The sequence below is a fragment of the Carassius carassius genome, chromosome 1, assembly GCF_963082965.1.
Source record: "Carassius carassius chromosome 1, fCarCar2.1, whole genome shotgun sequence".
Lineage (NCBI taxonomy): Eukaryota > Metazoa > Chordata > Actinopteri > Cypriniformes > Cyprinidae > Carassius > Carassius carassius.
This window is the reverse complement of record NC_081755.1, coordinates 24,321,342-24,347,053: the sequence shown is the minus strand read 5'-3', so window position 1 is coordinate 24,347,053 and position 25,712 is coordinate 24,321,342. Positions and strand designations below refer to the sequence as shown.

Below are 25,712 nucleotides of genomic sequence, written 5' to 3'. Positions count from 1 at the left end.
GAGATATTTGAATTATTTACTAATAACTAGCGTTTTCTGAGTCTGTGTCGCAAGGATGAAGTTGCCTGTCTCGCGATTTCCTCATTAGATGCGCCGAGAAGATCATCACAGATTGTGATTATAATGAGAGTTTTTGTTTTATATTTGTTTTATTTCGTTAAGTAGTCATTTACAGCTTTCTATAGATATATTTATTATGTCTGTGAGGCATGTTTTCACTGAGTGTCGGTCCATTTTTGTATGATATGAATGATATCCGTCATTCTCAACAATGGAAAACGGCTGCATCTAGTGCCATGAAAACACCTATTGCCTATGTAATTGTTTGAGCACAGTCAAAGTTAGCTTGTAGCTTCATTCTGGAGGCAGTGGAAAAAGTTTCCTGTTTTTGAGGCTTCTTACGTGTGCCGCTAATATTAATGTTGGGGTGATGTCTCCGGAGATGCGCTTGCATATTAGACGTGTTTCCTGTCATACAAATAAGTTTTGAGAAACAGTTACGACAGATTATGTGTGCTTTGTCTACGACACAAATTCCATTCTTGTACTCCACTGGAAAACCAAAATATTACCACACAGGAGACTTAAATGTGTCCGTGGGATCTGCGATCTCATGGCGGAGCAGCCATCCTGCGTATGCAGTAGTAACCGAGTGTGACGCTCACTCCCAAGTCACGTGACATGCCATGCACTTGGAAAACAGTAACTTTGGAATATAATTTTTAGAACAGCGTTTGTAAAAAGCTCTTTAGTCGTTACCAATACAATTTAATCAAATGTATGGAAATAAAATTGATTAAATTAATAGATTAGTTAGTAAGAGATAAGTGACATTAACCTCAACAATGGGCAGCAGGAGGCGTGAGAGTACCGCGGTACGCCACGAGAGTTCCGCGATTCGTATCGATCTTTCCGCGTTCCGCGATTCGTATCGGTGTATCACGATCTTTCTAATATACCTCGTTATGCAGTTTCCATGATTGTGGCTGTTTTCAGCTGGCATCACTACAGCACCTTTAATGTTCTCATATCACTCAACTGTGTGGATCTAGTGACTTGCGCTTGTTTATCACTTATAAATCATGGCAGAAACGCAATTCACGTTTGTCAGTGCTGTGCAGTTGACTGATCCCACTCTGCTTTACGCACAGCTGGCAGATGCCTCGGATAGAGCCGCTTCACACATTTGGGGTATTTGCTTTATGCAGTTTCGCATACACTGTCATTTAAAAACAGTGCCTAATAATGGGGAATTCTCCCTTGCTTCAGCAGTCGGCCCCCTGGGAATGTCCCAGTGCTCCTGATGGCCAATACATCCCTGGGTGTTACAGTCTGGTCTAAATCTGGGTCATTTCAACCAGCTAAAAACTTATATACAGTAGCTATTGTCAGTGTTTATTTAAAAACATATCCAAAAATGCAGAATATAAGATGGTAAATGGGTCAATGACCTCATGCCTAAACTTTCTGTCTGATTGCATTTTTTCAGTTAAAAAGCCTACGAGCTACGCAACCGACTTCTACCCAGTAGTCAAATCGGCATTGCGTCATGAAAGTGCAGACTCTGAGGAAGACCATAAGTTATGAATATAACTATGGATCTGTGACCCCGAATGATGATCATCAATACGGTCTTAATAGAATGAGAACCTTTGTTCCACCTTCTCTCGAGAACTTATGTAAACAAAGTCATGCCCATGACCCTGGAGGTGGAGCTTCCTGGACAATAAAAGTGGGATGAATTTCTGGCTCATTCTCTTACCTTGAACGCCTAGTGTTCTGAGTGACAAGTATAGTAACCATCTCACAGATCTATAATTATATTCATAACTTACGATCTGTTTCTACCTCACTCTGACCATCACTACAGTCTTAATAGTGTACAGTCGTGACCAAAAGTTTTGAGAATTACATAAATATTGGAAATTGGAAAAGTTGCTGCTTAAGTTTTTATAATAGCAATTTGCATATACTGTACTCTAGAATGTTATGAAGAGTGATCGGATGAATTGCATAGTCCTTTTTTGCCATGAAAATTAACTTAATCCCAAAAAAACCTTTCCACTGCATTTCATTGCTGTCATTAAAGGACCTGCTGAGATCATTTCAGTAATCGTCTTGTTAACTCAGGTGAGAATGTTGACGAGCACAAGGCTGGAGATCATTATGTCAGGCTGATTGGGTTAGAATGGCAGAATTGACATGTTAAAAGGAGGGTGATGCTTGAAATCATTGTTCTTCCATTGTTAACCATGGTGACCTGCAAAGAAACGCATGCAGCCATCATTGCGTTGCATAAAAATGGCTTCACAGGCAAGGATATTGTGGCTCCTAAGATTGCACCTAAATCAACAATTTATAGGATCATTAAGAACTTCAAGGAAAGAGGTTCAATTCTTGTAAAGAAGGCTTCAGGGCGTCCAAGAAAGTCCAGCAAGTGCCAGGATCGTCTCCTAAAGAGGATTCAGCTGCGGGGATCGGAGTGCCACCAGTGCAGAGCTTGCTCAGGAATGGCAGCAGGCAGGTGTGAGCACATCTGCACGCACAGTGAGGCAAAGACTTTTGGAAGATGGTCTGGTGTCAAGAAGGGCAGCAAAGAAGCCACTTCTCTCCAAAAAAAAACATCAGGGACAGATTGATCTTCTGCAGAAAGTATAGTGAATGGACTGCTGAGGACTTGGGCAAAGTCATATTCTCCGATGAAGCCCCTTTCCGATTGTTTGGGGCATCTGGAAAAAGGCTTGTCCGGGGAAGAAAGGTGAGCGCTACCATCAGTCCTGTGTCATGCCAACAGTAAAGCATCCTGACACCATTCACGTGTGGGGTTGCTTCTCATCCAAGGGAGTGGGCTCACTCACAATTCTGCCCAAAAACACAGCCATGAATAAAGAATGGTACCAAAACACCCTCCAAAAGCAACTTCTTCCAACAATCCAACAACAGTTTGGTGAAGAACAATGCATTTTCCAGCACAATGGAGCACCGTGCCATAAGGCAAAAGTGATAACTAAGTGGCTCGGGGACCAGAATGTTGAAATTTTGGGTCCATGGCCTGGAAACTCCCCAGATCTTAATCCCATTGAGAACTTGTGGTCAATCCTCAAGAGGCGGGTGGACAAACAAAAACCCACTAATTCTGACAAACACCCAGAAGTGATTATGAAAGAATGGGTTGCTATCAGTCAGGATTTGGCCCAGAAGTTGATTGAGAGCATGCCCAGTCGAATTGCAGAGGTCCTGAAAAAAAAGGGCCAACACCGCAAATACTGACTCTTTGCATAAATGTCATGTAATTGTCGATAAAAGCCTTTGAAACGTATGAAGTGCTTGTAATTATATTTCAGTACATCACAGAAACAACTGAAACAAAGATCTAAAAGCAGTTTAGCAGCAAACTTTTTGAAAACTAATATTTTTGTAATTCTCAAAACTTTTGGCCACGACTGTATTCTAATGCTCATACCAAAAGGATCATGAGGAACAGAAGAATTAAATTTTCCTGAATCTCAATAGGCAACAGACATCAGAACTGCAGTGCTCACAGGTGCTGCACAGTTTACATTCTATAAAATCTCAAATAGTGTACATGATGTAGTAGACTATGAAGTTGCCAAACAAATATCTCCCACAGAACTGCTTTTAGTTAATTGGGATCATGGCTCATCATGGGAGTGGGCTCATAGTTCTGTAGGAAACAAAAAAAAACTTTCAGCATGGGTATGAGAAATAACACTGACTAGCCAATGTGACAAAACACTGTTTAGACAGAGGCAACCCCTGCCTGGCCTTGTTGTAGTAGACAAAAGCTGAAGATTAGCTTTCCTCAAAGATTGAGTACAATTACATAGTATGCAATGCCCTCACTGAACACAGGGTAACTGCTCCTGTTCTGCATGTGAGGAAAATGGTTAATATTGAACCACCTCCAGTATAAATATTTTTGGCAAAAATGCAGTTCAATACAAGAAGTCCAAACTTGGTGCCCGCAGAGTACATTCTGGACACAAGTCTACTCCCTTTGGAAACTTACTTATTAAAAGGAGGTCAGCCTAGCTGGTCATTGGCCCTTCATGAAACGCTGAAGTAGCCAGGGCATAACCCTTGTTTGTACCGGCTGCCTTGCCTTGATCCAGTTTGTAAAAAAGGACAAGTGGCACAGAACTGCGTCCACCTCAGTGTTTACACACCAGTTTTTTCCAGCTTAGAGAGTAATTTGCCCGAATAGATGGGACTCTAGCATTGCTCAGTGTCTCATGTGTCATCTAACTGTTGAGAGACAGACTCCATACAGACTATACCCACAAGTGCAAAGCAATCGGGTTTGGATGCCGAATTTGTCCATTCATCTGTGACAGAAGACCCGCTCGAGCTGGCAGTTGCCATGGGCCTTGGGCCTTATATCAGTCAAATCCTGTCTAGAACCATGGCCTTCCTGGCCAGCGTGGAGCCACAATCAGCACAGTGTAACGACCCACCTTGATCCATTGAATGACTTGAGGAATCAACGGAAAAAGGCGGAAAGCATACAACAATCCTTTTGGCTTCCCGCACCCAAAACCAGTCGTCTGTTGATGAGTCTTAAACAAGGACTGGTGGACATTGTCCTACTCCACTTCACAGATGCTGAAAGTGTTACATTTCCTCTCACTAGGATTACAAAAGGAATAAACCACCCCTTACAATCGGAATGAAAATTAAGTTGGATCAGTCCACATCTGATTGGCCTGTTTACATGTGACTTTTTTATTCTGATTGTGCTTCTAGTCCTATTACTATCAGATTAGAAGGCTCCATGCAAACGCAGCTACTGTGTGCCACATGCTCTCAACAGGTCCAGAAGGATCCTCAAATGGCTCCTTTTTTTCAACGCACTTTTAACTTCCTCCACCAATTGGTTCCAAAAGGGCATCCTTGACAACAGTCATTAGGATCCCTGAAAAGGGAGGTGAAACTACAGTCAGTACTCATGAGTTACCATGGGCAAACCTAGGGCTGTAGTACTCGTTTGCGTTTGCACTCGGACTTGGCCATTGGACTCGCCAAATGTTTTCTTTGGTCTCGACCAAGTCCAGCAAAATTTGCATGATGTCCCGATTGAAAACGTGTGTAAAACACTAGGGGCGCCGCTTTCTCCTTTTTTTCCAAAGCACTCTGTAGCCTGTGCTTGCGCTCCGGTGGCGTCTGCTGTTGCTAGACAACCATGACCCGCTCTCCATGAAGATGCAGAAGTTTCAGCAAAGAATACATTTCCAGTACCAAAAAAATACATTGCAGTAGCTATGCTGATAAATTCATTAAAAAAATGGCTATCCTTGTACAGCTATGATCAGCTGTTTCTCCATCTTGGCTTAGCTTTCAATTTTTTTTTTATCAATAAACGCTTATTAATGTATAGCCTTATGCAACAATTAGCCTACATGTGTAAATTTTAAAAACTTTATAATTATGACATTACATGTTTAAATTTTCCTATAACAGCCAGTATTTGTATCTGTAACAATCACAACATTTTTCGTATCTGCATTCATATACAACGTCGTACAGTTACTTGATAAGACCGTTATGACTTTTTATCTTTTTTTTAGTAGTGATTACTGAACAAGTATGTTGTGTTAAACTAAAATAATTATTAATTTCTAAAATAATATTTATCATGCAAGAAAGATGTCATGACAAACGTTTAGTGATCATTTGAACAAGACTGAATCAATTCAATGCGCACATTTTCATTACATTAACTCTTTAAGTGAGTCTAAATTTTTGGTGAACTTCACTAAACAAATGTGTGTTTGCCGCGCAAACCAGCAAAAGATAAAGATGCAAACATGTAGGACAAGTAGAAAATGTATCTGTATCTAAGCTGATTATTAGCCTGCTCTCGAAAGAGAACTGGTTTAGATTTTGAGAGACTGAGACGCACAGCGCAGCTGTTTGATTGGTGAGCGCGCTGTGCTTAATTCATTCATTCACATCATATGGTAGCCTAAGCTTTAAATCATTGCCTTTTAAATATTTACAAATAATATAACATGTATGATGTATTATTATAGGTGAAATTACTCTTGCAAAGCTCTGATTTCTGAGAGATGCACGGAGAGGCAACGGCAATGCGGTGTTTGATTTACGCTCTTTTTACTCATTAAGTTTACATTCATTCACTTCACACTCGTGACTTTAGAGGTCTGTGTATAATATTGCGCTGATCCCATGACTCAACTGTTATCTAGAAAACACCAGACTGTGCCAGCTTCAGCCGAGTATTCAGCCAGAATTATTCCTTGTTCGTTATTCGTTTTTTGAAGTCATCATCCGTGCCATTCCAAATAAGGTATTCGGCTTCAGGCACAACCCTAATTATTACATTAGACCTACATATTTTATTTTTTACATGCAACATAGATAAGGTCATAGAAAGTAACAGCTCAACGCAATATTGTAATCCTAAAATTCACGTCGTACTTGCAAAAACTTTTGTATTGTCACGGGGTGAAGAATCACTCGACAAGGTTTCGTGAATGTAAAGCCCCGGAGGGTGGATTTCTTTATGTTGCAAAGTGCCTGGTGAAGTGAGGTGAGCTGCTTCCTGATGGCTGGTGCTTCCCGTTCGTTCCTGTGCTTTTCGGTGCAAATCCAAAATGAAAGTGGGTGTCCAGACATGCTCCAAAGTGAGTGGGCTGTTGGTCACTCGCTGCTTTCTGAGGAGAAGGCCTCTTCCGCCGACGGAGTCCAGCATACTTTCTCCGGCTGCCCCTTTCTGGTCAGGTCTGTCAGAGGGGCAGCTAAAGAGGAGAAGTTGGGGATAAAACAACGGTAGTAACCCGCCAACCCCAAGAAGGCACGTACCTGGGTTTTCGTCCGGGGTCTCGGGGTGGAGTGTACGGCCTCTACCTTCTTGTCCTGCGGCCGGATGAGGCCTCGGCCGACTTGGAAGCCCAGGTACTTGGCCTCAGAGAGGGCTAGGTGGCATTTGCGGGTGTTGGCGGTGAGCCCAGCACGCCGGAGCTCCGAGAGCACCATCCGCAGACGTTCCAGATGTCCCTCCCATGCCTCGGAGAGGATCACCACGTCGTCCAGGTAGGTGGCCGCATAGGCCTGATGGGACAGCAGGATGATGTCCATGTGTTTTTTGAGCTGTAGCTCTGTCTTCTGAGCCGCGGAGAGATAGGGGTTAACGTCCACTACGACGGGTTCGGTGAGGCTTGAGGCCGCCACTTGGTCCCGGGTTCCCACCCACTTCTTCAGGAGGTTAATATGGTAGAGCTGCTCCGTCTGCCGTCGTCCCGGCTGCCTCAGCCGGTAGGTGACCGGTCCCATCCTCTCCACTACCATGTAGGGCCCTTTCCAGGAGGCCAGGAACTTGCAGGCAGAGCTGGGGACCAGGTCCATGACATGGTCGCCGGCTTGGAACTCACGCGGCTGTGCTCTCCCGTCGTAGTGACGCTGTTGGGCCTGCTGAGCCTTGGAGAGGTGTTCCCGGAGTAATGGCATCACTCGGTCGATCCATTCCCTTATCTGTCGGACGTGTTCGATAATGGTGCGATGAGGGGCAGGCTGCTGCTCTCACGGTTCCCTGGCCACGTCAAGGAGCCCTCGTGGTTGCCGTCTGAACAGGAGCTCGAAGGGGTTGAAACCAGTTGAGGCCTGAGGGACTTTGTGGATCCCGAAGAGGACGTACGGAAGCATGAGGTCTGGGCGACACAGTACAACAGGCCGTTCTCGACGACAAAATGTGGGAGAGGGTGGGGCCATGGGAGGACGTCCTTCCCGTCGACGACTCGCACCTGAGTCCAACAGTGCTTGAGTCGGTCGTCCTCCCGCTGTTCCTTGGCGAAAGAGCCCCCTCCAGTGGCCTGTTGGAACACATCATAGAATAGTTTGGGAGGGGGACTCAACTTCTCTCCCACTGTCGGAGACTAGCAGGGCCAGCGGGCCGGCCGGCGGCGGGGTCCTGGCGCCCGCCTCGGCCTTCGACGGTTCCCCTTGGGGTTGGCAGGCTGAGTAGAGGCGGTTAGCAGCTTGTCGAAGCCAGGCCAATCCCTTCCGAGCAATACGGCCACCGGCAGTTCCTTCACCAGGCCTACCTCCACCGGCCAGGTGCCTTGGGGGGACGAGATGACCAGTTCACGGGCCGGTACTTGGCGAGTGTCTCCGTGCACGCAGGTAATCGGTAGGAAGCGTTTCTGGTTGCTTCGGGGGGGACACAACCGTGACCGGATGAGTCCAGCAGGGCCCGGAATCGTCTCCCATCCACCTTCACCTCTGCTTCGGAGGGTTCCCGCTGGTACACGCTGGTGGACGATGCAGCCTGACAGCCAGGCTCGCGGAGGTGATGGTGGGTCAGCGCTAGGCATGGGCTCATCTCGCGGTGGGGGGGACCGTCGGCCTGCTGACCGGTCGCGGGGTGCCTTCGAGCCTGCGTCGCTCCTGGACCACCCTCCGGGGGAATGGCGGCAACTGGTCCCCTGCCCCGCTGTGATGGACAGCATCCGCCAGCTCGATCGCCTCAAGTTCCACGACGTTGCTTGGGTTCCTCATCCCAACGGCCTGACGGTGGGCGCGAGGTAGCGTGCGGAGGAGGCGATCGACCACCACTCGTTCCGCTACCTGTGTTGGGGTGGGGTCTCCCTCCAGCAACCAATGCTGGGCGATGTGGCCGAGTTCGGCTGGTCACGGGCTGGCACCCGGGGCTTGTATTCCCATTCGTGAAACTGCTGGGCGGCGCAGACAGGGTAGAGGCCGAGCCTCGCCAGGATCTCTCGCTTGACTTCGGCATAGTTGTTGGCGACCGTCAAGGGGAGCGAGAAGTAAGCCCTTTGTGCTTCGCCGGTGAGGAGGGGTGCCAGTGCACGTGCCCATTCCTCCTCGGGCCATTCCTCATGGTGGGCGGTGCTCTCGAAGACCTGTATGAAGGCCTCCACATCGTCATCAGCTGTCATCTTTGGTAACAGGCGGGTGGCTTGTGCCCGCGGATTAGGTAGCGGAACGCGCTGGGCTACGGAGGCCCGGACGGCGGTGAGTTCATCCTCCGTCCTGCCCAGGCGAGTGGCGAGGTGTTCCACTATTTGCTGCTGGCGGATACTCACTTCCGCGAGGCGTTGCAAGACGTCTTCCATCGCGGGGACGCGCGCGCCACCTTCCGTGGTGCTGAAGAGGATCCTTTTTTCTCTCATTTGGACTCGGTCTTGACTTGGACTCGAAACTTTTGGACTTGTACTCAAACCTTTTTGGACTCGGTCTTGACTAGTCCTGGACTTGGACTTGACTTGGACTCGACAAAGCCGGACTTGACTACAGCTCTAGACAAACCCTTCAGGGAAGTGAGGTGGGATTCTGACTGTTGACATCAAAGCTATGTTCTTGGACACCAGCAGGGCCACAACATCATGTCTATATTAGGCAGGCCGTTGCGGCTTTTGAGGTGTTTTTTGAGGTGTAAAAATTTTTTTAAAGCCCGGGGATTGAGCAAGCCCTTTCAATGTAATGCCCTTTCCATTACAATGACTCAATGCAATGGAATGCTCAGGTCTGTCCAACATTTCCTGAGAATCTAAATGAAAGACAGAACTAATTTCTTCTCTGGTAATTTTATCAGTCTGCTCATTATGGCAAAGAAGTATGAGCAAGCGATATCTGCCTGTGACAAAGACAACTGATGACATAACATCACTTACATCATGTGTCTGTTGTGTATGCACTACCAAAGCCGAATCAATTAACATTTTGAAATCTTGATCCTCCACACACATTGTTTTCTGTAAGGCCGCCAGCATTACCCACCAATTTGGCCAGCATTAGGCCAAAGCATTACCCACATGACCCACATGTGCAGCAGCATAAACAGTGAGAAATCAGGCAGTCACCCATAGCACACTTCTTGCCAGGACAGTATGGATTAGCTAAAACAGGGGCTTGTCCCAAATAGGGCTGTAGCTATCGAATATTTTAGTAATCGAGTATTCTACCAAAAATTCCATCGATTAATCGAGTAATCGGATAAAATGTGTTTTTGCTTAATTAAAGTGCAATATTAATTATGCAAGAGAAAATAAGACTCCTGGGTCTCTTACAATGAACAACTAAGTTTCTTTTTTTTTTTAAATATATATATTTTTTAAATTCATAGAATGCAATGCATACATCAAAAATAAACATTTAATTATTACCCATTGTTTGTCTGTCTGTACCTGTACTGTGAACAATGATAAAGTTGACAGATGAATTAAGTGCATTTAAGTGCCATTCAGTTGGGGTTTTAAATAAATCATTTTCTGAGATGCACATTAAACATTAAACACATAAAACATTAATTTAATTTATCTTTTAATTATTGAAAATTCACTTTTTGTGAACTTTTTGTTAACAAAGGGGATTTACTATAAAAAATAAAACATGGAAGAAATGTTGTGTGATTAAACCTTAAAAAAATGTTTTTTTTTTTTTTTTTTTTGTAGTGGGCTATGTACATTCTGCTGAACAATAGTCTTTAATCGGACTTTTATTTTGACGGGTTGACGTACCTTTACAGTTCTTTGTAGCCTATGTGATGTGATGCTACTTTTACTCAAATCAAACGGTCAAATGCTCATGAAGTGACTGTCAGAGCAGTTCTGGAGATGTTGTTCATGTGTTCACGTCTTACTAGGTGAGACGGCAGATGCCGAAATCACCGCGAGCAACACGCGCACTTCAGTGTGTGTGTTAATAAACGGAGACGAGCTCCTGCGCCATTCATTAACAAAGACACGCAGAACATGCATTATTCATATTTAAACAGACTGTACCGGCTTAATATTTACAGATATTAGTCAATATCGTGATTTGATGTCAGTGCAATGACCTATTTTTTATTAATGAATTCAAAATTTGGCAAATTCCTTGCCATTCCGCGTTAAACTGTAAATTCCGTTTTTATGACTGGATTCCGCGATTCCCTCTGCGTTTTCTGCATCGCGGGAATCATAGGGCCATAGTTGTGGTATGCCAGCTCTATCTTGCAATGGACACAGGCCACGACGTTCTCTTTACGTTTGCCAGCGCCCTCAAATCAAAACACTGCTGACTCCTTGCGTCTCCTTACGATTTGTGGGTGACGTAAACGCGTTGTATCACATTAAAAAAAATAATTGCAAAAGAACCTGACGTGAGATTTTAAATAAATTAAAAGAGGCTTCGAGGCAGAGAAATTTGCCTCGATCATTTTTTGTAATCGAGTTACTCGAGTAACTCGAGGAATCGTTTCAGCCCTAGTCCCAAAGCTGTCTATTATGCTATCGCCTGCTCATCTGGTGGCATATCCCGAAGTCCATTGTCTACTGGTTTATGAGCATTTTTATAAATCCAGATATCTGAATGGAAAACAGAGTCCACAAATTTCTATGCCCATTTTGTGTGTACGCAATGTTTATACATCTGTACTTTCTGGTAGTGGAGCAGAGGTTGGTTTACACACTTATGAGTTGTTGGTTTGAAATTGTAGTCATACTGGAGGTCACACAAATGTTTGAGAGCACACTTATGATTGCGACCACCTAAAGAGTATTCCTTCTTTTTGCCATGCACAGCCACCATGCTGCGAATCCAGTTCTCATGACAGTTGTTTCTCTCAGGATGGGGTCCAGGAACAGAACTAAGTCACCCTGCCAAAGAAACAGGTGATTGGCTGTGGGAGAGAACAACTCATATTGTTTGACTCGCATGTCTCTGGTGAACCTGGCTGCTGCTTTTTTCGATTATATGCAGAGCCTCCCGGCCTTGGTTAAAACCAATGCAGGCAGCGGTGTGATTTGAACGCATGCCTCCGAAGAAACTGGAGCCTAAATCCAGTGCCTTAGACCCCTCTCACAAGCTGCACTGCAAGGATTATTCATATCCTCTGTCAGGTGAGCAATCCTAGATATAAGGGGCATCTGGATGTTCATCACAGGGGTCCATTGCTGATTGATAAAACCAGCAGCAATGAGATGAAATGGGCGCAATTGCAACTGCAGTAAATTAAGCCAACAAAAAAGATGACCTTTACCTGTATGCGAATGTACTCAGAAGGCTTATACCAACCCCCAAATATTGTGAGCATTAGTAAGGGTTAATAAAATGCAAATAGAAAAATTTACCTTCACTAGTAAGCAAACATACCCTGCAGATCCAAATTTAATAGAAGAATATTCACTATTTTTACATTGATATATTTCTGAAATAGAACAGAATTACACCAACAATGCATAGCTTAGCATACTAGCTAGCTACAAAACAATGCAATGGAGATACTACCATTTTTTTACTATGCCATTTAACCACCACAATTCAAAGGGACACAAGGCACCTGCACCACTTAGTTGATTAATTGAATGTTAGATAATCAATTTTAATTTTGTTTTCCTACCTGTACCTGGTCTCTGAGGTGAGAAAGGTAAGAGAATGAGCCAGAAGTTCATCCCGCTTTTATAGTCCAGGAAACTCCACCTCCAAGGTCAGATCGTGATGGTTTAGGGTGGCATTTGGGACAGGGTCATTCTTGCTCTGTCTGCATAGCATACTTGAATGTGCTGATAACAGGGTGCGCAGAGGTATACAAATACATATGTTGACAGGCAGGTAGGAAAGTCAATTATTGGTTGAGCATTTATTTGTCCTACTCCTCCCACAGAATATATAAATATATATAAATACATTTATACCACTTGACTTAATGATAGCTATAGGGATGTGAAGAGACTTTCAACCAGCTTAACAAAAACTGTTTCTAAAGACAATCACCTGCACCTTTAAATGTCAAAATATCATGTGGTGTGACCGTCTGGCTGTTTTGGAACATCTCTGAAATTACTCAAAATGTATTCAAATTTATTTGCAATCCTGTACAAAATTGCAATGCATTTGTATTTATATTCAGACCATAATATACAAACAAACATTGTCCCATTTGATAAAATATCATGTGGTGCGACCATCAAGAAACAACCACTTTGGGACCCATAGACACATTAAGGAGCCACCGCCAACCACTCACCATAGGCAGCGAGTTACTTCTTAACATGCAGTCAAGCGCAAACTCCAGAAGTCATTGTCTAATGTAAGAAAGATGTTCATGCTGTCATCTCAGAACCTGAGCCAGCAATCCTTCGCAAAGATCCCCCTGCCCCCTTAGTTAGTGTTGCTATGTCCAACAAGCCATGCCGCTCTCATGCCACACATGATGTTATCACTCAATGAAAAATACAGCAAAAGAAACTGACAACATGCCGCCAGACTAGACAGAGCAAATTTTTTAAAGAGAGTCAAACAATAAGTACCATTTTGTGGCTCTGTAATGTGTCGTGACAGATCACTGAAGTTCCTCAGTTCAAGCAGCACCAATCGTCTCTTTCTCTTTACTAGTTATAGCATACAATAAACATGAATGAACATCAGAAAGCATGTTTCGAGTTCAAGTGCACTTAAGGTGTAATCTACTCTCGTCTGGTTTGTTTATTGGAAAAAATGGCAGATTTGGCTTTATGATTGGTCAGATCGAATTGGTCAGACCAAGCAGTATGATTGGACAACTCAGCAGTCAAGATTGTGCAAAGTTCAGAAATAACTGGGGTTAAAGAAATGCCTGCAGTTAACGCCACGTGCCACACTTTCACACAGACATACCAAATACCCATAAGCAGCATGATGATCATCACAACAAGGCCACACTATTTGTTAAAACTAAATGTATTTCTGATGAGGAATGATTACATTATTATAAATGGTTCTGATCATTCTGATCAAAATGAAATAAATATGTATTTATTCAATTGTCTCCATTGTCAAGTTAAATAAAATGGTGCACTTAACGTTTGCGATGTGATTTTTATACAAAATACACTGAACAAAATTATAAATGCAACACTTTTGTTTTTGCCCCCATTTTTCATGAGCTTAACTCAAAGAGGCCTATTTCTCTCAAATGTTGTTCACACATCTGTCTAAATCTGTCTTATTGAGCACTTCTACTTTGCCAAGATAACCCATCCACCTCACAGGTGTGGTCTATCAAGATGCTGATCAGACAGCATGATTATTGCACAGGTGTGCCTTAGGCTGGCCACAATAAAAGGCCACTCTAAAATGTTCAGTTTTACCACACAGCACAATGCCACAGATGTTGCAAGTTTTGAGGGAACGTGCAGTTGGCAACTTGGCATGCTGACTGCAGGAACGTCCACCAGAGCTGTTGCCCGTGAATTGAATGTTTATTTCTCTACCATAAGTCGTCTCCAAAGGCGTTTCAGAGAATTTGGCAATACTTTGTAAAGGTGTTCTCTTCCCAGATGAATCCCAGTGTTCATTCTACAGGGCAGATTGCAGACTACATGTATGGCATTGTGTGGGTAAGCAGTTTGTTGATGTCAATGTTGTGGATCGAGCGGCCCATGGTGGCAGTGTGGTTATGTTATGGACAACGAACACAGGTGCATTTTATTGATGGCATTTTGAATTCACAGAGATACAGTAACGAGATCCTGAAGCCCATTGTTGTGCCATTCATCCACTAGCATCACCTCATGCTGAAGCATGATAATGCTTGTCCCCATGTTGCAAGGATCTGTACACAATTCTTGGAACCTGAAAACATCCCAGTTCTTGCATGGCCAGCATACTCACCAGACATGTCACCCATTGAGCATGTTTGAGATGCTCTGGATTGGCGTATGCGACAGCGTGTTCCAGTTCCTGCCAATAACTGGCAACTTCACACAGCCATAGAAGACTTTTAGAGTGGCCTTTTATTGTGGCCAGCCTAAGGCACACCTGTGCAATAATCATGCTGTCTAATCAGCATCTTGATATGGTACACTTGTGAGGTGGATGGATTATTCTGGCAAAGGAGACAAGCTCACTAACACAGATTTAGACAGATTTGTGTACAATATTTTAGAGAAATAGGCCTTTTATGTACATAGAACAAGTCTTAGGTCTTTGAGTTCAGTTCATGAAAAATGGGGGCAAAAAAAAAAAGTGTTGCATTTATAATTTTGTTCAGTGTATAAGGTGTCATGTGGTGCGACCAAGGGCGTAACTTTGGGTCTACCATTGGGGGGGTTAAACTCGCGGCATATTTATTAATTTATTTATTTATTGAATAATTTTCTTGTGTAAAAGGTAACGTGCTAATTTGCATAATTTAATTATGCAATCCCCCCAAAACGGGTGACTGTATTGGAGCAAACAGCAACTTAAGTTACAATTCAGTGACATTGGTTCTACACAGTCCCTGGCACCCTCTGGCTTTACCTCATAGGACACTGGCAAACGAACATCTAGCCAGCCAACTCCAGTCAACAAAACAAATTATCAGCTAACTCAGTGTTTCTCAAACTTTTTCTGCCATTCCACACTTCGGAGGTAGGAAAGGGTTCCGAGCCCCACCTGTCCCCAATCACCCCAACAAAATGTTAATAAACTAGGCTTTAAGATTAACTGTTAAAATGTATTTTATTAACATCAGATTTTAAAAACTTAACATCAAATAACAGCATTAAAAACTTTCAAACAGAGAAAATGAAAGTGCAATTATATTATCACTTTGCATGAAATAAGACTCAAAAGTAGATAAAAAACAATAATAATTGTGTTTGCATTTAGCCTCTGATAACATCAAATTTAGAAACTGACAAAATACAAGCGTGGACTGACGTTAACGTTAGTTGTGCTTTGATTCATTTTGTCACTTTGCAAACTCCATGCAAAAAAAAACAACCAATAAAGCGATACTACGATCGCCTTGAAAAACTTTTAAACTTACGTGTGAAAAGGTTAAGTAAGGCTTACATTTAAACGTGTCTTTGTTTTGTTTTGAGTGTGTGGTCAATAAATAAAGGAATTAAAAAGATGGGCACAAAACCTGTTTGTCATGTCTCTACCCCCCACACTTTGAGAAATGCTGAGCTAAGCTACATTACAGATTATTTAAATATGATACTATCTTTCTTGCTGGCAAATGAAATTAATAAAGAATACGAACAAAAGTATTCATTCTGAATATTTCATATTATTTTAATCGGAATGATGTGATGATATTGAGGGGGTTATATTAGTTGGATCTGATTTTTTGGGGGGTCATGACCCCCGTAACCCTCCTGCAAATTACGCGCAAATTACGTCAATTATAAGTCAAAATAAGTATGTTACATTAAAGAATACAACTCAGGAATTATAGAACAAAAATATGTGATCATTATTTACAAAAACTCAAAAGAAATGCTAAATTCTTTCTAAACACTTTCATTACTGAGAACTTGTAATAAAAATATAAAGCATGTAAAGTAATTTAATTAATTGTAATACAATTACGGTCGCACCACATTAGCCTACACTTTTAAGGCTGTAGGCTAGATGGAAAAACACTAACATCACTTAATTTGAGATTTTAATATTAATTTATATGTACACAACATTCTTAATATTCGAACAATTTCAATGGATATTATTTTTGGAATTAAAATTGGCCTGTCAAATATCCTTTTACGTCATAAATGACCCATTAGCTAGTTTGTCATGTAGTCTAGTTTTATTGTTGAATAGAATATTGTTGAATATTTATTAAAGAATAATAAATCCATATCCTTTAACAATTTGTTTTAGACTTAATAAGTGAAAGATGTATGGATGTAAGGAAAACAGACAATTATCTTTCTTGTAAAACGTGACGACAAAATCGCGAACTCGAAAGCGAAAGCGTTCGAAGCACGGTTTATAACACCAAACGATGAACTACTTAATTTGGAAAACGGTATGTATTCAGTTACACAGATTCAAATACTACTCTTTAACAGCAATAAGCATTAGCTTGGCAGTTACCTCAAATTTCTTGGATACAGCGCTGTTTTCAGAATTATCATCCGACTAAAGCCGCCACGAGAAAGTGGGAGGAGAACCACGAGGGGCGCGTGCAAGACTGAAGAGGATGCGCCGAGCTTCGCTTCAGTTGTTCTTTTAATCATACTTTGTGTTTTTTATAATAATTTAAACAGACTAACGTTTAATTTACAAGAAGGCATATTTTTTATTTATACCTTGTACTCCAGTAAAGGACTCGATATAGCTGTTCCAAACAGCTTTTATTTCTCTGCTGAAAACTAGTGATATTTTGAAGAATGTTGATAAAGTTTTTTTTTTTTTACTTTAAGTGAGTAACGTTAAATGACGATTTAAAATTTTTTGGGAACTATCCCTTAAAGGGCAACGCAGGTGTAATATAAATATTTTGTTAAATTTACTCATCTGACCAAGTGTATCTACACATAGGCTACTCTGTCATCAAAATGCCCCAAATACAAAAAAGCTACAGAACAAGAAGAAACTACACACACACACACACACAAAAAAAAACTAAAACAAAATTTACTATTAGTAATAAACATTAAAAAAAAATCAAAATTTTTACATAAAAGTATAGATCTATTTATATATAATTAACGTTTATATGTAGTAAAAAAAAAAAAAACCCAGCAAATGATTCAAACAAATTGCTACAATACATTTTGATGTAGGTATTTAATGTGAATTGTGCAATTTTTGTTACAATTTTTATGTTAAAAAAAAAAAAAATCCAAAGCCACAAATGAAAATAAAAAGAGAAATACATTTTTATAAAAAAATTAAAAAATTAGATTAATTTCCATAAAAGGGTGCAAACATCTGGCTCTGTAGTGTTTTTAATGCTGTGTGTTTGGTGGTGGGGCTGCTAGTTTTCTGAACAATGGAAGATGGAGCATGTCAGAAAGGGTGGTCAGATTGTTTAGGAACCTATTTACAACAATCATTGTACTTGCAGTTACAGAAATGACACCCTTCACCTTTAAAGTACCTGAACACTGACAGTCATCAAGGTCTATATGGAGTAGAAGAAAAAAAAAGTTAATAGTAGCAAATCTACTGTACTGTCATAATCAAATTACCAGAAGTATAATGTTGGGAATGACATAATCGGTCACTGCATTGGAAAGATAGCATTACATAAAAAAGTGTTGAACAGCAAGTCCTGTACTGCATCCGTCTATTCTCTAAACCACTTATTCTTTGCAGGACTGCAAAATTAAAAATGTTATACATATTATATACATTATAAAGAGATCTAATGACTATTCGAAGCTAAGAAGCTCTCCATTGTATCTTCGAAAGACTTGTAGAAAAGAGCCGTCATTGGATACTGAAGATTTTCCGGAACTCTTCCTCAAACATTTGTTTCAGCCTGGCACCCATTCGGCCAAACTCATTGTCCTTTAGAAAGAAAAAAAATGTGTCAAAAATAAAATGTAATGTATGAATCCACGTGTAAGATTGCAAAACAACTCAATTCTAACAAGCTATTGATCTATCATTTGGCAATTTATTTATTATGTAACATGTTTCAGTGGCACTTACCCTATTGAACATGCTGCAGTTGCTGAAAATGAGCTGAAAGTCAGAGACGAACGCTCCTACCGTCTGATACTCTCTACTGTCCAACTTTTGCTTTATTCTGTCCAGCCACATCGGCTGAGTTATGATCTCAGAGTATCTGCGCACCTGGAAGTCATTTTATTTCTGGTTTTTAATGCATTATAAATGTAAAGTCATATTTTTCATCTCTTTTATTCTATTTATATTTTACATTAAACTAAGGCAAGAAAAGAGTAATGGTCACATGTAAAAGACAGCAAGAAGAAAAAAGGAGGCGATCTCACTGTTTGTCGTGGATCCTCAACAAACACCTTCTGGATGTCCTTTCTGTACACACATAACAGGAGGTAGTGGCAGTGCTAAAGATGACAAACAACACACATATCCACAGTTAGGCCCATAAATAATTGTTCTGTTTCTAAACCTGCTAAGAAGCCTATGTAGGCAGCACTTTAGGGGACTGAAGGCTGTCACAAATTGTGAGCACCTTTAAATGTTTGTGTTTATCTTCTATATTAAGGTGCCGATTTTGTGTGTGTGTGTGTATTTACCAATATATATTGAGACACTGGGGCATTGAAAGCTTCTTGTTCAGACATGTAATTGGAGTCAAGCCACTGTTGATTGTTTCTTAACACACACAAGGTACAAATCCATTCCCTACAAGCACACACACACATACAGGATGAATGTTCAACATACATACTTGCTAATTTAAAGATGTTCAATATGTTTTTCTCTCTCACCCAGGTGAGTCTCCGTGTACAGCTGGTAGGTGACAGTGTGAATGAAAAGCTCGTGGACACTCGTCACAACACACAAGATCTCCCTCAGAGTGACACACATAACACTCGTCATCATTTTTCTGGGCAATCTAGTCACAGGATGACATGACACAACATTTTATCACCATCACAGAAATAAGCTCAAATGCATTTGGCTCTTCTATCTTACAAACTTGTTTTGATGTATTGGAAACTAAGCACAATATGTCAGTTATATTTCACCACAAAAGGGGTGGAAAAATAAATTTTGGATCAAGAAATGTAAGCTTCTTGTAAGTCCAAGAATTTTTATTATTATTTTTTTTAACATTAGTTTCATAACCATTAAAAGGATAGATAAATGAAAATTCTGTCATCACTTACTCACCCTCCACTGTTTCAAATCCAGTGCTGAGGGTAACGTATTAAAAGTAACGTGAGTTACGTAATCAGATTCCTTTTTTAAGTAACTAGTTTACTTAACTTTACTTTATATAATTCAGAAGGAAATATCTGAGTTACTTTTTCAAATAAGTAATGCTAGTTACTTTGTTTTCCCATGTACTGATTGACAGCTGTCATGTTGTCATAAGTGCAGAGGTTGTGTCTGCGCTGTGTGAACATGATGTTACTGATGTTCTAGACTAAATATAAACATGTATTTACTTACCTCACCTGAACAGAAACAAACTCAGTATTCATCAAATATTAATAAAAACAGGCTAGTGCAAACTCAAAATATTATACAAACCTGCAATAATTAAATGTTAAACACAAATATTTTTTTATAATAAAAAAAAAAAAAAAGCCTGCCCAGATTTAAAAAGTAAATTAACGCATTACTTTCCAAAAAAGTAACATGATTAGTTACTTTTTAGGGAGTGATGCAATATTGTAATGCATTTCCCCAACACTGTCCAAATCTGTATGAGTTTCTTTCTCCTGTTGAACACAAAAGAAGATATTCTAAAGAATGTTGGTAACCAAACAGTTGACTGACTTCCACTTTATTTTCTCTCTACTATGGAAGTCAATAACTACAGTGTGTCAACTGTCTGGTAAAGAAAATTCTTTATAATATCCTCTTTAGTGTTTAACAGAAAGAAAGAAACTCATAATACAGATTTAGAACAAGTAAATAAATGATCATATACACATTAATGTGCACATTTAAAAGAATGTTAAGAGTTTAAGTTAATATAAATTATTTTTATGATGACTGCTTATGATAAAATATTTCAGGTAGAGATGTTTCTCACCAAGTCTTCCTCTTGAGTGCTGCATTTCACACATTCACACAGAAGGGAATGGATGCGCAGAAACTTTTTCTAGAGTTGACAAAAAAAAAAAATTATATATATATAATTAAATGATCATACTTTTTATATGCTATCGTTCCCATTTGTTACCTGGAGTAAAAAGTTGATTGTTTTTCCATGGCACAGTATATCTTTCTTCCAGAGTCCATCAGTGAGAGTCGGTTCCTGCTTTACAAATTCCTCCGGAGTGAACCATCTTTCCTCCGTACGTATACACTTCCCACGACTCCCTGCAACACAACATAAACTTAAACACTTCCCACTCAAACCTTTAACAAAACAAACACACTGCTGCACACAAATAACCTACCTGATGCGAACCTGTATTTGTACAGAGTCCCAGTGAGTGAAACACAGGTGACTGGTAAAGAAGGAGCCTGGAAAACAGACAGATCTGCCATGTCTTCTTCTTCCTCCTCCTCATCCTCAACTCTCCCTCTAAACTCTGTTCCTTCGCCCCTCCCTCCCTGCTCCTGGAAATCTTCAGCATCACTTTCCTCCATCAAACTAGAGCTTGTTTCTAAATCTTGAGCAATAAAACATATTACTGCATTCAGAAAGACAGCAGAAAGCGTTTGAATGAGCGAGGATTATGGGTACTCACCTGCACTGGAGCTCTCAGATGAGCTGACTGGAAACTTCTTATTCATGTTCTGCAGGAAGGAACAAAGTCACTAATGAATGTCAAATGAAAAACAGAGGAAAAGCAAAACCTGACATTGCACATAGAGAGACAAAGTACTTTTTGAACACAGGTTCTCTTTCTCCTCTCAGTCGGTGGACACCGAAGATGCTCCTCCTGAAAAAATGAAAAAGAAAGTGATACAGATGAATATGAGAGGTCTGCTGAATTTATTTAATTTAATATATTTACCTCATATGCTATAATTAAAGAGACAGTACAAACATATGTGCTGTATTTCTGTTGCTTTGTATTAGAAGCACATTCCTGTTACAAGCTGTAAGCTGCTAGTTGTAAAATAAAAAAAAAAGTTCAAAATAGTAGTTGTACCAATTAAATAATTAAATAAAAATGCCACTTAAATGTTCATTCGTCCGTGCAAATTAGATCTTTATGCTCTAACCCTAACCACACATAAAAATGAAATATTGATTAACAAATAAAACCTGAATATATATATATATAATTAGAATATCATCAAAAAGTTGATTTATTTCACTAATTCCATTCAAAAAGTGAAACTTGTATATTATTTTCAGTCATTACACAGACTGATATATTTCAGAAATATGATATTTTTAGAAATCTTTGCCAACTGAAAAGTATGAGCATGTACAGCACTCAATAGTTAGTTGGAGCACATTTTGCCTGAATTACTGCAGCAATGCGGCATGGCATGGAGTCAACCAGTCTGTGGCACTGATCAGATGTTATGAGAGCCCAGGTTGCTCTGATAGTGGCCTTCAGCTCTTCTGAATTCTTGGGTCTGACAAATCGCATCTTCCTCTTCACAATACCCCATAGATTTTCTATGGGGTTAAGGTCAGGCGAGTTTGCTGGCCAATTAAGAACAGGGATACCATGGTCCTTAAACCAGGTACTGGTAGCTTTGGCACTGTGTGGAGGTGCCAAGTCCTGTTGGAAAATGAAATCTGCATCTCCATAAAGTTGATCAGCAGCAGGAAGCATGAAGTGCTTTAAAACTTCCTGGTATATGGCTGTGTTGACCTTGGACCTCAGAAAACACAGTGGACCAACACCAGCAGATGACATGGCACCCCAAACCATCACTGACTGTGGAAACTTTACACTGGACCTCAAGCAACGTGGATTGTGTGCCTCTCCTCTCTTCCTCCAGACTCTGGGACCATGATTTCCAAAGGAAATCCAAATTTACTTTCATCAGAGAACATAACTTTGGACCACTCAGCAGCAGTCCAGTCCTTTTTGTCTTTAGCCCAGGCGAGACGCTTCTGACGCTGTCTGTTGTTCAAGGGTGGCTTGACACAAGGAATGCGGCAGCTGAAATCCATGTCTTGCATACGTCTGTGCGTAGTGGTTCTTGAAGCACCGACTCCAGCTGCAGTCCACTCTTTGTGAACCTCCCACACATTTTTGAAAGGGTTTAGTTTCACAATCCTCTCCAGGGTGCGGTTATCCCTATGGCTTGTACACTTTTTTTCTTACACATCTTTTCCTTCCCTTCGTCTCTCTATTAATCTGCTTGGACACAGAGCTCTGTGAACAGCCAGCCTCTTTTGCGAGAACCTTTTGTGTCTTGGAGGGCCTTGTGCAGGGTGTCAGTGGTCTTTGGACAACTGTCAAGTCAGCAGTCTTCCCCATGATTGTGTAGCCTACAGAACTAGACTGAGAGACCATTTAAAGGCCTTTGCAGGTGTTTTGAGTTAATAAGTAGTCTACAGACTGATAACGCATTGACTAACTATTTATCAAAATGAAAAAGTTAATTTAAAAATGTGTATAAAAAGTATTTGTGACGTGTAAAATAAGTTTACAGCAAAACTGAGGACAATTTGCAAAACCTTTTAACAAAGATCCCATGAATCCCAACAATCTGTATGTGCTTGCATTATTTACCTCTATGAGTTTCTTAAGTGTAATGTTTCTGCAGCGGATGCTGGATTTCCAGTTTTTGCAGTTTTCCTTCCCTGCAAACTTCTCAAAATCTGCTGGGCTGAACCAGCGTCCCTGGGACAAAATACACTTTTCCCCTACAGAAGACAAGGAAAGTATGCATTCAGACCAAACAATCCACCCCACCAAAGAGAAATAGCAAAAACTCAATGATGGTGAACCTTTAGGCAGTTTTTCCCGATAGAGAGTGCCTTCTTTATCCCCACAGGTTACAGGCAGATGAATTTTATAAATAGGCCAGGTCCAAATCTCCTGCTTGTCTCCTTTCTTCGCAGGAGATGCTGAGAAAGAAAGAGAAGATGACACAGATCAGGAGAGAGTGAAAAAACAGGAATAGGACATCAGGCACCAGGAAACAGGGTGCATGTGTTAGTAGTTATTATATTATTATAGTTTTTATAATTTTAATAAAATTTGTTTTTGGATCTGCTGTAGTTCAGGGACTCACAGAATGTGGGTTTTTTGACTGGTTTCCTCCGCTTGGGTGTGGAAGTAGAGGAAGGACCAGGACCATCACTATCCTCACTACTTCTGTCATCTTTACTTCTCGTTCTTTTGTACCTCTTCTCCTTCCCTTTCTCTGCTTTTCCTTCACTCTCTTCCTCGTCTGTTAGTGTCTCAACATCCGGAGGTTTTTCATAGAGTTTGAAAGTGCCTGGGACAAATAAAATAATAAAAAAGATAATGTACATATGTATGCAGTCTTGATCTATCATAGTATAGTTGCTAATAATACTGTAATAAAAAAAAGCACAAACCGTCCAGCAGACTGTTTCTGAGGATGCGTAGTGTTGGGTACAGCAGCAGGATATGATCTTCACATACACAGCGCCAGAACTGATGCATGTACTGAGGTCTCTTTTTCTCCACCCAGTCCAGGACCTCATAAAAGCCCTTCTCCTTCTGCTCACGAGAACGCATCTTTTTCACAGTCTACAGACAAAAACAGAGAGAAGGACATAAGGAAAGAAGCAACTATGATCAGATGTATCAAGCCTAAATATGAAAAAACAATGAACTGACACACTATAGCCGTTTTTTTTTTTAAATATAGTGGAGGTACCATGGTAAAGTGATGGTATCTGATAGTACGTCCCATGAATATTTTTAAAGAAATTAATACTGTAATTAATAGTTACAAAAATCTGTTTCAAATAAAATGCTGTCTTTTTTACTTTCTATTCATCCAAAAACCTGAAAAAAAAATGGTAACACTGTATCCACAAAATTATTAGGTAGCACAAATGTTTTTAACATTAACAGAAAACAACAACAACATATATATTAATATATATATATAGTTTTTGAATAATATTTATGTTATAATATATATGTAATAACATTTCACAGTATTACTCTCTTTACTTATTGATCATATAAATGCAGCATTTGTGTATCTCTGGTGTATATATACAACATGGTAAAGCCATAGCTTTTGCAAAGATGCAATGTGGCATGTTGGAAATGTGGTATTGCTATTGTGGTTTGGCCACTTAGGGTGCAATGTCCAAAACCAGCTATGGTACAATGATAAAAAAGTAGTGCATGCCCCCAAACATGGTATTACTATGGTTAAATGCCAAACAAAAAAAATATCATACAACACCAAAAATATCATGGTATTACGATAGTATATGGTATAACCAAGTTACCATGGTATTACAGTAGAACTTTTTGTTTAGTTTCTGAAATAGCGCGAGTTACTATAGTAGAGTACTATATACTGTCCTTCAGATAGCTCTATAATGAAGGTAAAAAGCACAGGGTGGGTGAGAGAGAGTGGGCATGTAAGGGTGGGCGTGTTTCTACCTCAAACAGTTTCTCAGGCACCAGATCGTGGTCGCGCAGCTGAGTGAGGAGTCTGTGCGGTTGCTCTATGCACGAGATCTCTGTCTTTTTCCGATGGAAGAAAAACAGCAACTCTTCATTCGTTAGAAAGTCTAACTGGTCCATTTGGGCACTGACTCCCATTAATTCGATCTATAATGTGACATGAAATCATTTTAGAGACTTTACAAACAGCATGCAGATTAATATACAATGAAACAGGTATAGTTCATTGTCAAAAAACATTATTATAAAGCAATGTCTTACACTCTTGTACCAACTGAATAGGCCAGAAATGTTATGTACGGATGTTTTGCAGACATTAAACGCAACAGTTGCATATTTGACTCGTGTGTAACGTTACCTGTCATCGGCGGAACTGTCTGGAAGAATTTGTGTATTTCTGTACTTGACACGACGAGTAGTAAAACAGAAAGAGCCGTTTCCGAATCTCCCGCCTGTATAGAGACAATGGCCCTGTCCCAAATCGCGCACTTCATGTGGACTTTCGGTCTCGTGGACTTGAAATGCGCGTGCTCGCCGAGTCTACGAGTCCGTAGGCCGTCCCATTCAGCATTTTAACGCTCCGAAGTGTGCTCAGCAGCGCCCCCTTTGTACCCTTGAAGCGGTCTTCCGCGAAGCCCGCATAGAAGCAGGCTCCACGCACTTCAACTACCCAGGAATCCTTGCAAAAGACCAATCAGACAACAGATGGGAGGATATTTCGCTCACGGACTGTAAACATGGCTGAGAAGAGAATATTTAAGTGTAAAA

At 40.8% G+C, this 25,712-nt stretch overlaps 2 protein-coding genes across 3 annotated transcripts in view; both read right to left on the bottom strand.

The window, feature by feature from the left end:
• Positions 1-16,917, bottom strand: part of LOC132116851 (uncharacterized) — a 58,765-nt gene extending 41,848 nt beyond the window's left edge. The window contains exon 1 of the mRNA XM_059526137.1: positions 16,828-16,917. The gene's annotated coding sequence lies outside the window, so the exon portion shown is untranslated. The remainder of the gene's footprint in view (positions 1-16,827) is intronic.
• Positions 16,918-17,554: 637 nt separating this feature from the next.
• Positions 17,555-25,412, bottom strand: LOC132142484 (nuclear body protein SP140-like protein). 2 transcript variants are annotated; one of them, XM_059552400.1, is made up of 17 exons: positions 25,303-25,412; positions 24,921-25,091; positions 23,870-24,044; positions 23,560-23,766; positions 23,273-23,392; positions 23,055-23,188; positions 21,237-21,293; positions 21,099-21,147; positions 20,988-21,020; positions 20,805-20,924; positions 20,585-20,724; positions 20,435-20,503; positions 19,158-19,285; positions 18,963-19,071; positions 18,696-18,770; positions 18,394-18,537; positions 17,555-18,249 (listed from the first exon to the last, which is right to left on the bottom strand). In XM_059552400.1, the coding sequence occupies exons 2-17, from the start codon at positions 25,080-25,082 to the stop codon at positions 18,169-18,171; spliced, it is 1,803 nt and encodes a 600-aa protein (XP_059408383.1). In that variant the 5' UTR covers positions 25,083-25,091; positions 25,303-25,412; the 3' UTR covers positions 17,555-18,168. The 2 variants fall into 2 exon arrangements, with proteins under 2 accessions (XP_059408383.1, XP_059408375.1); XM_059552392.1 differs by having other exon boundaries at positions 20,805-21,020.
• Positions 25,413-25,712: the final 300 nt, after the last annotated feature.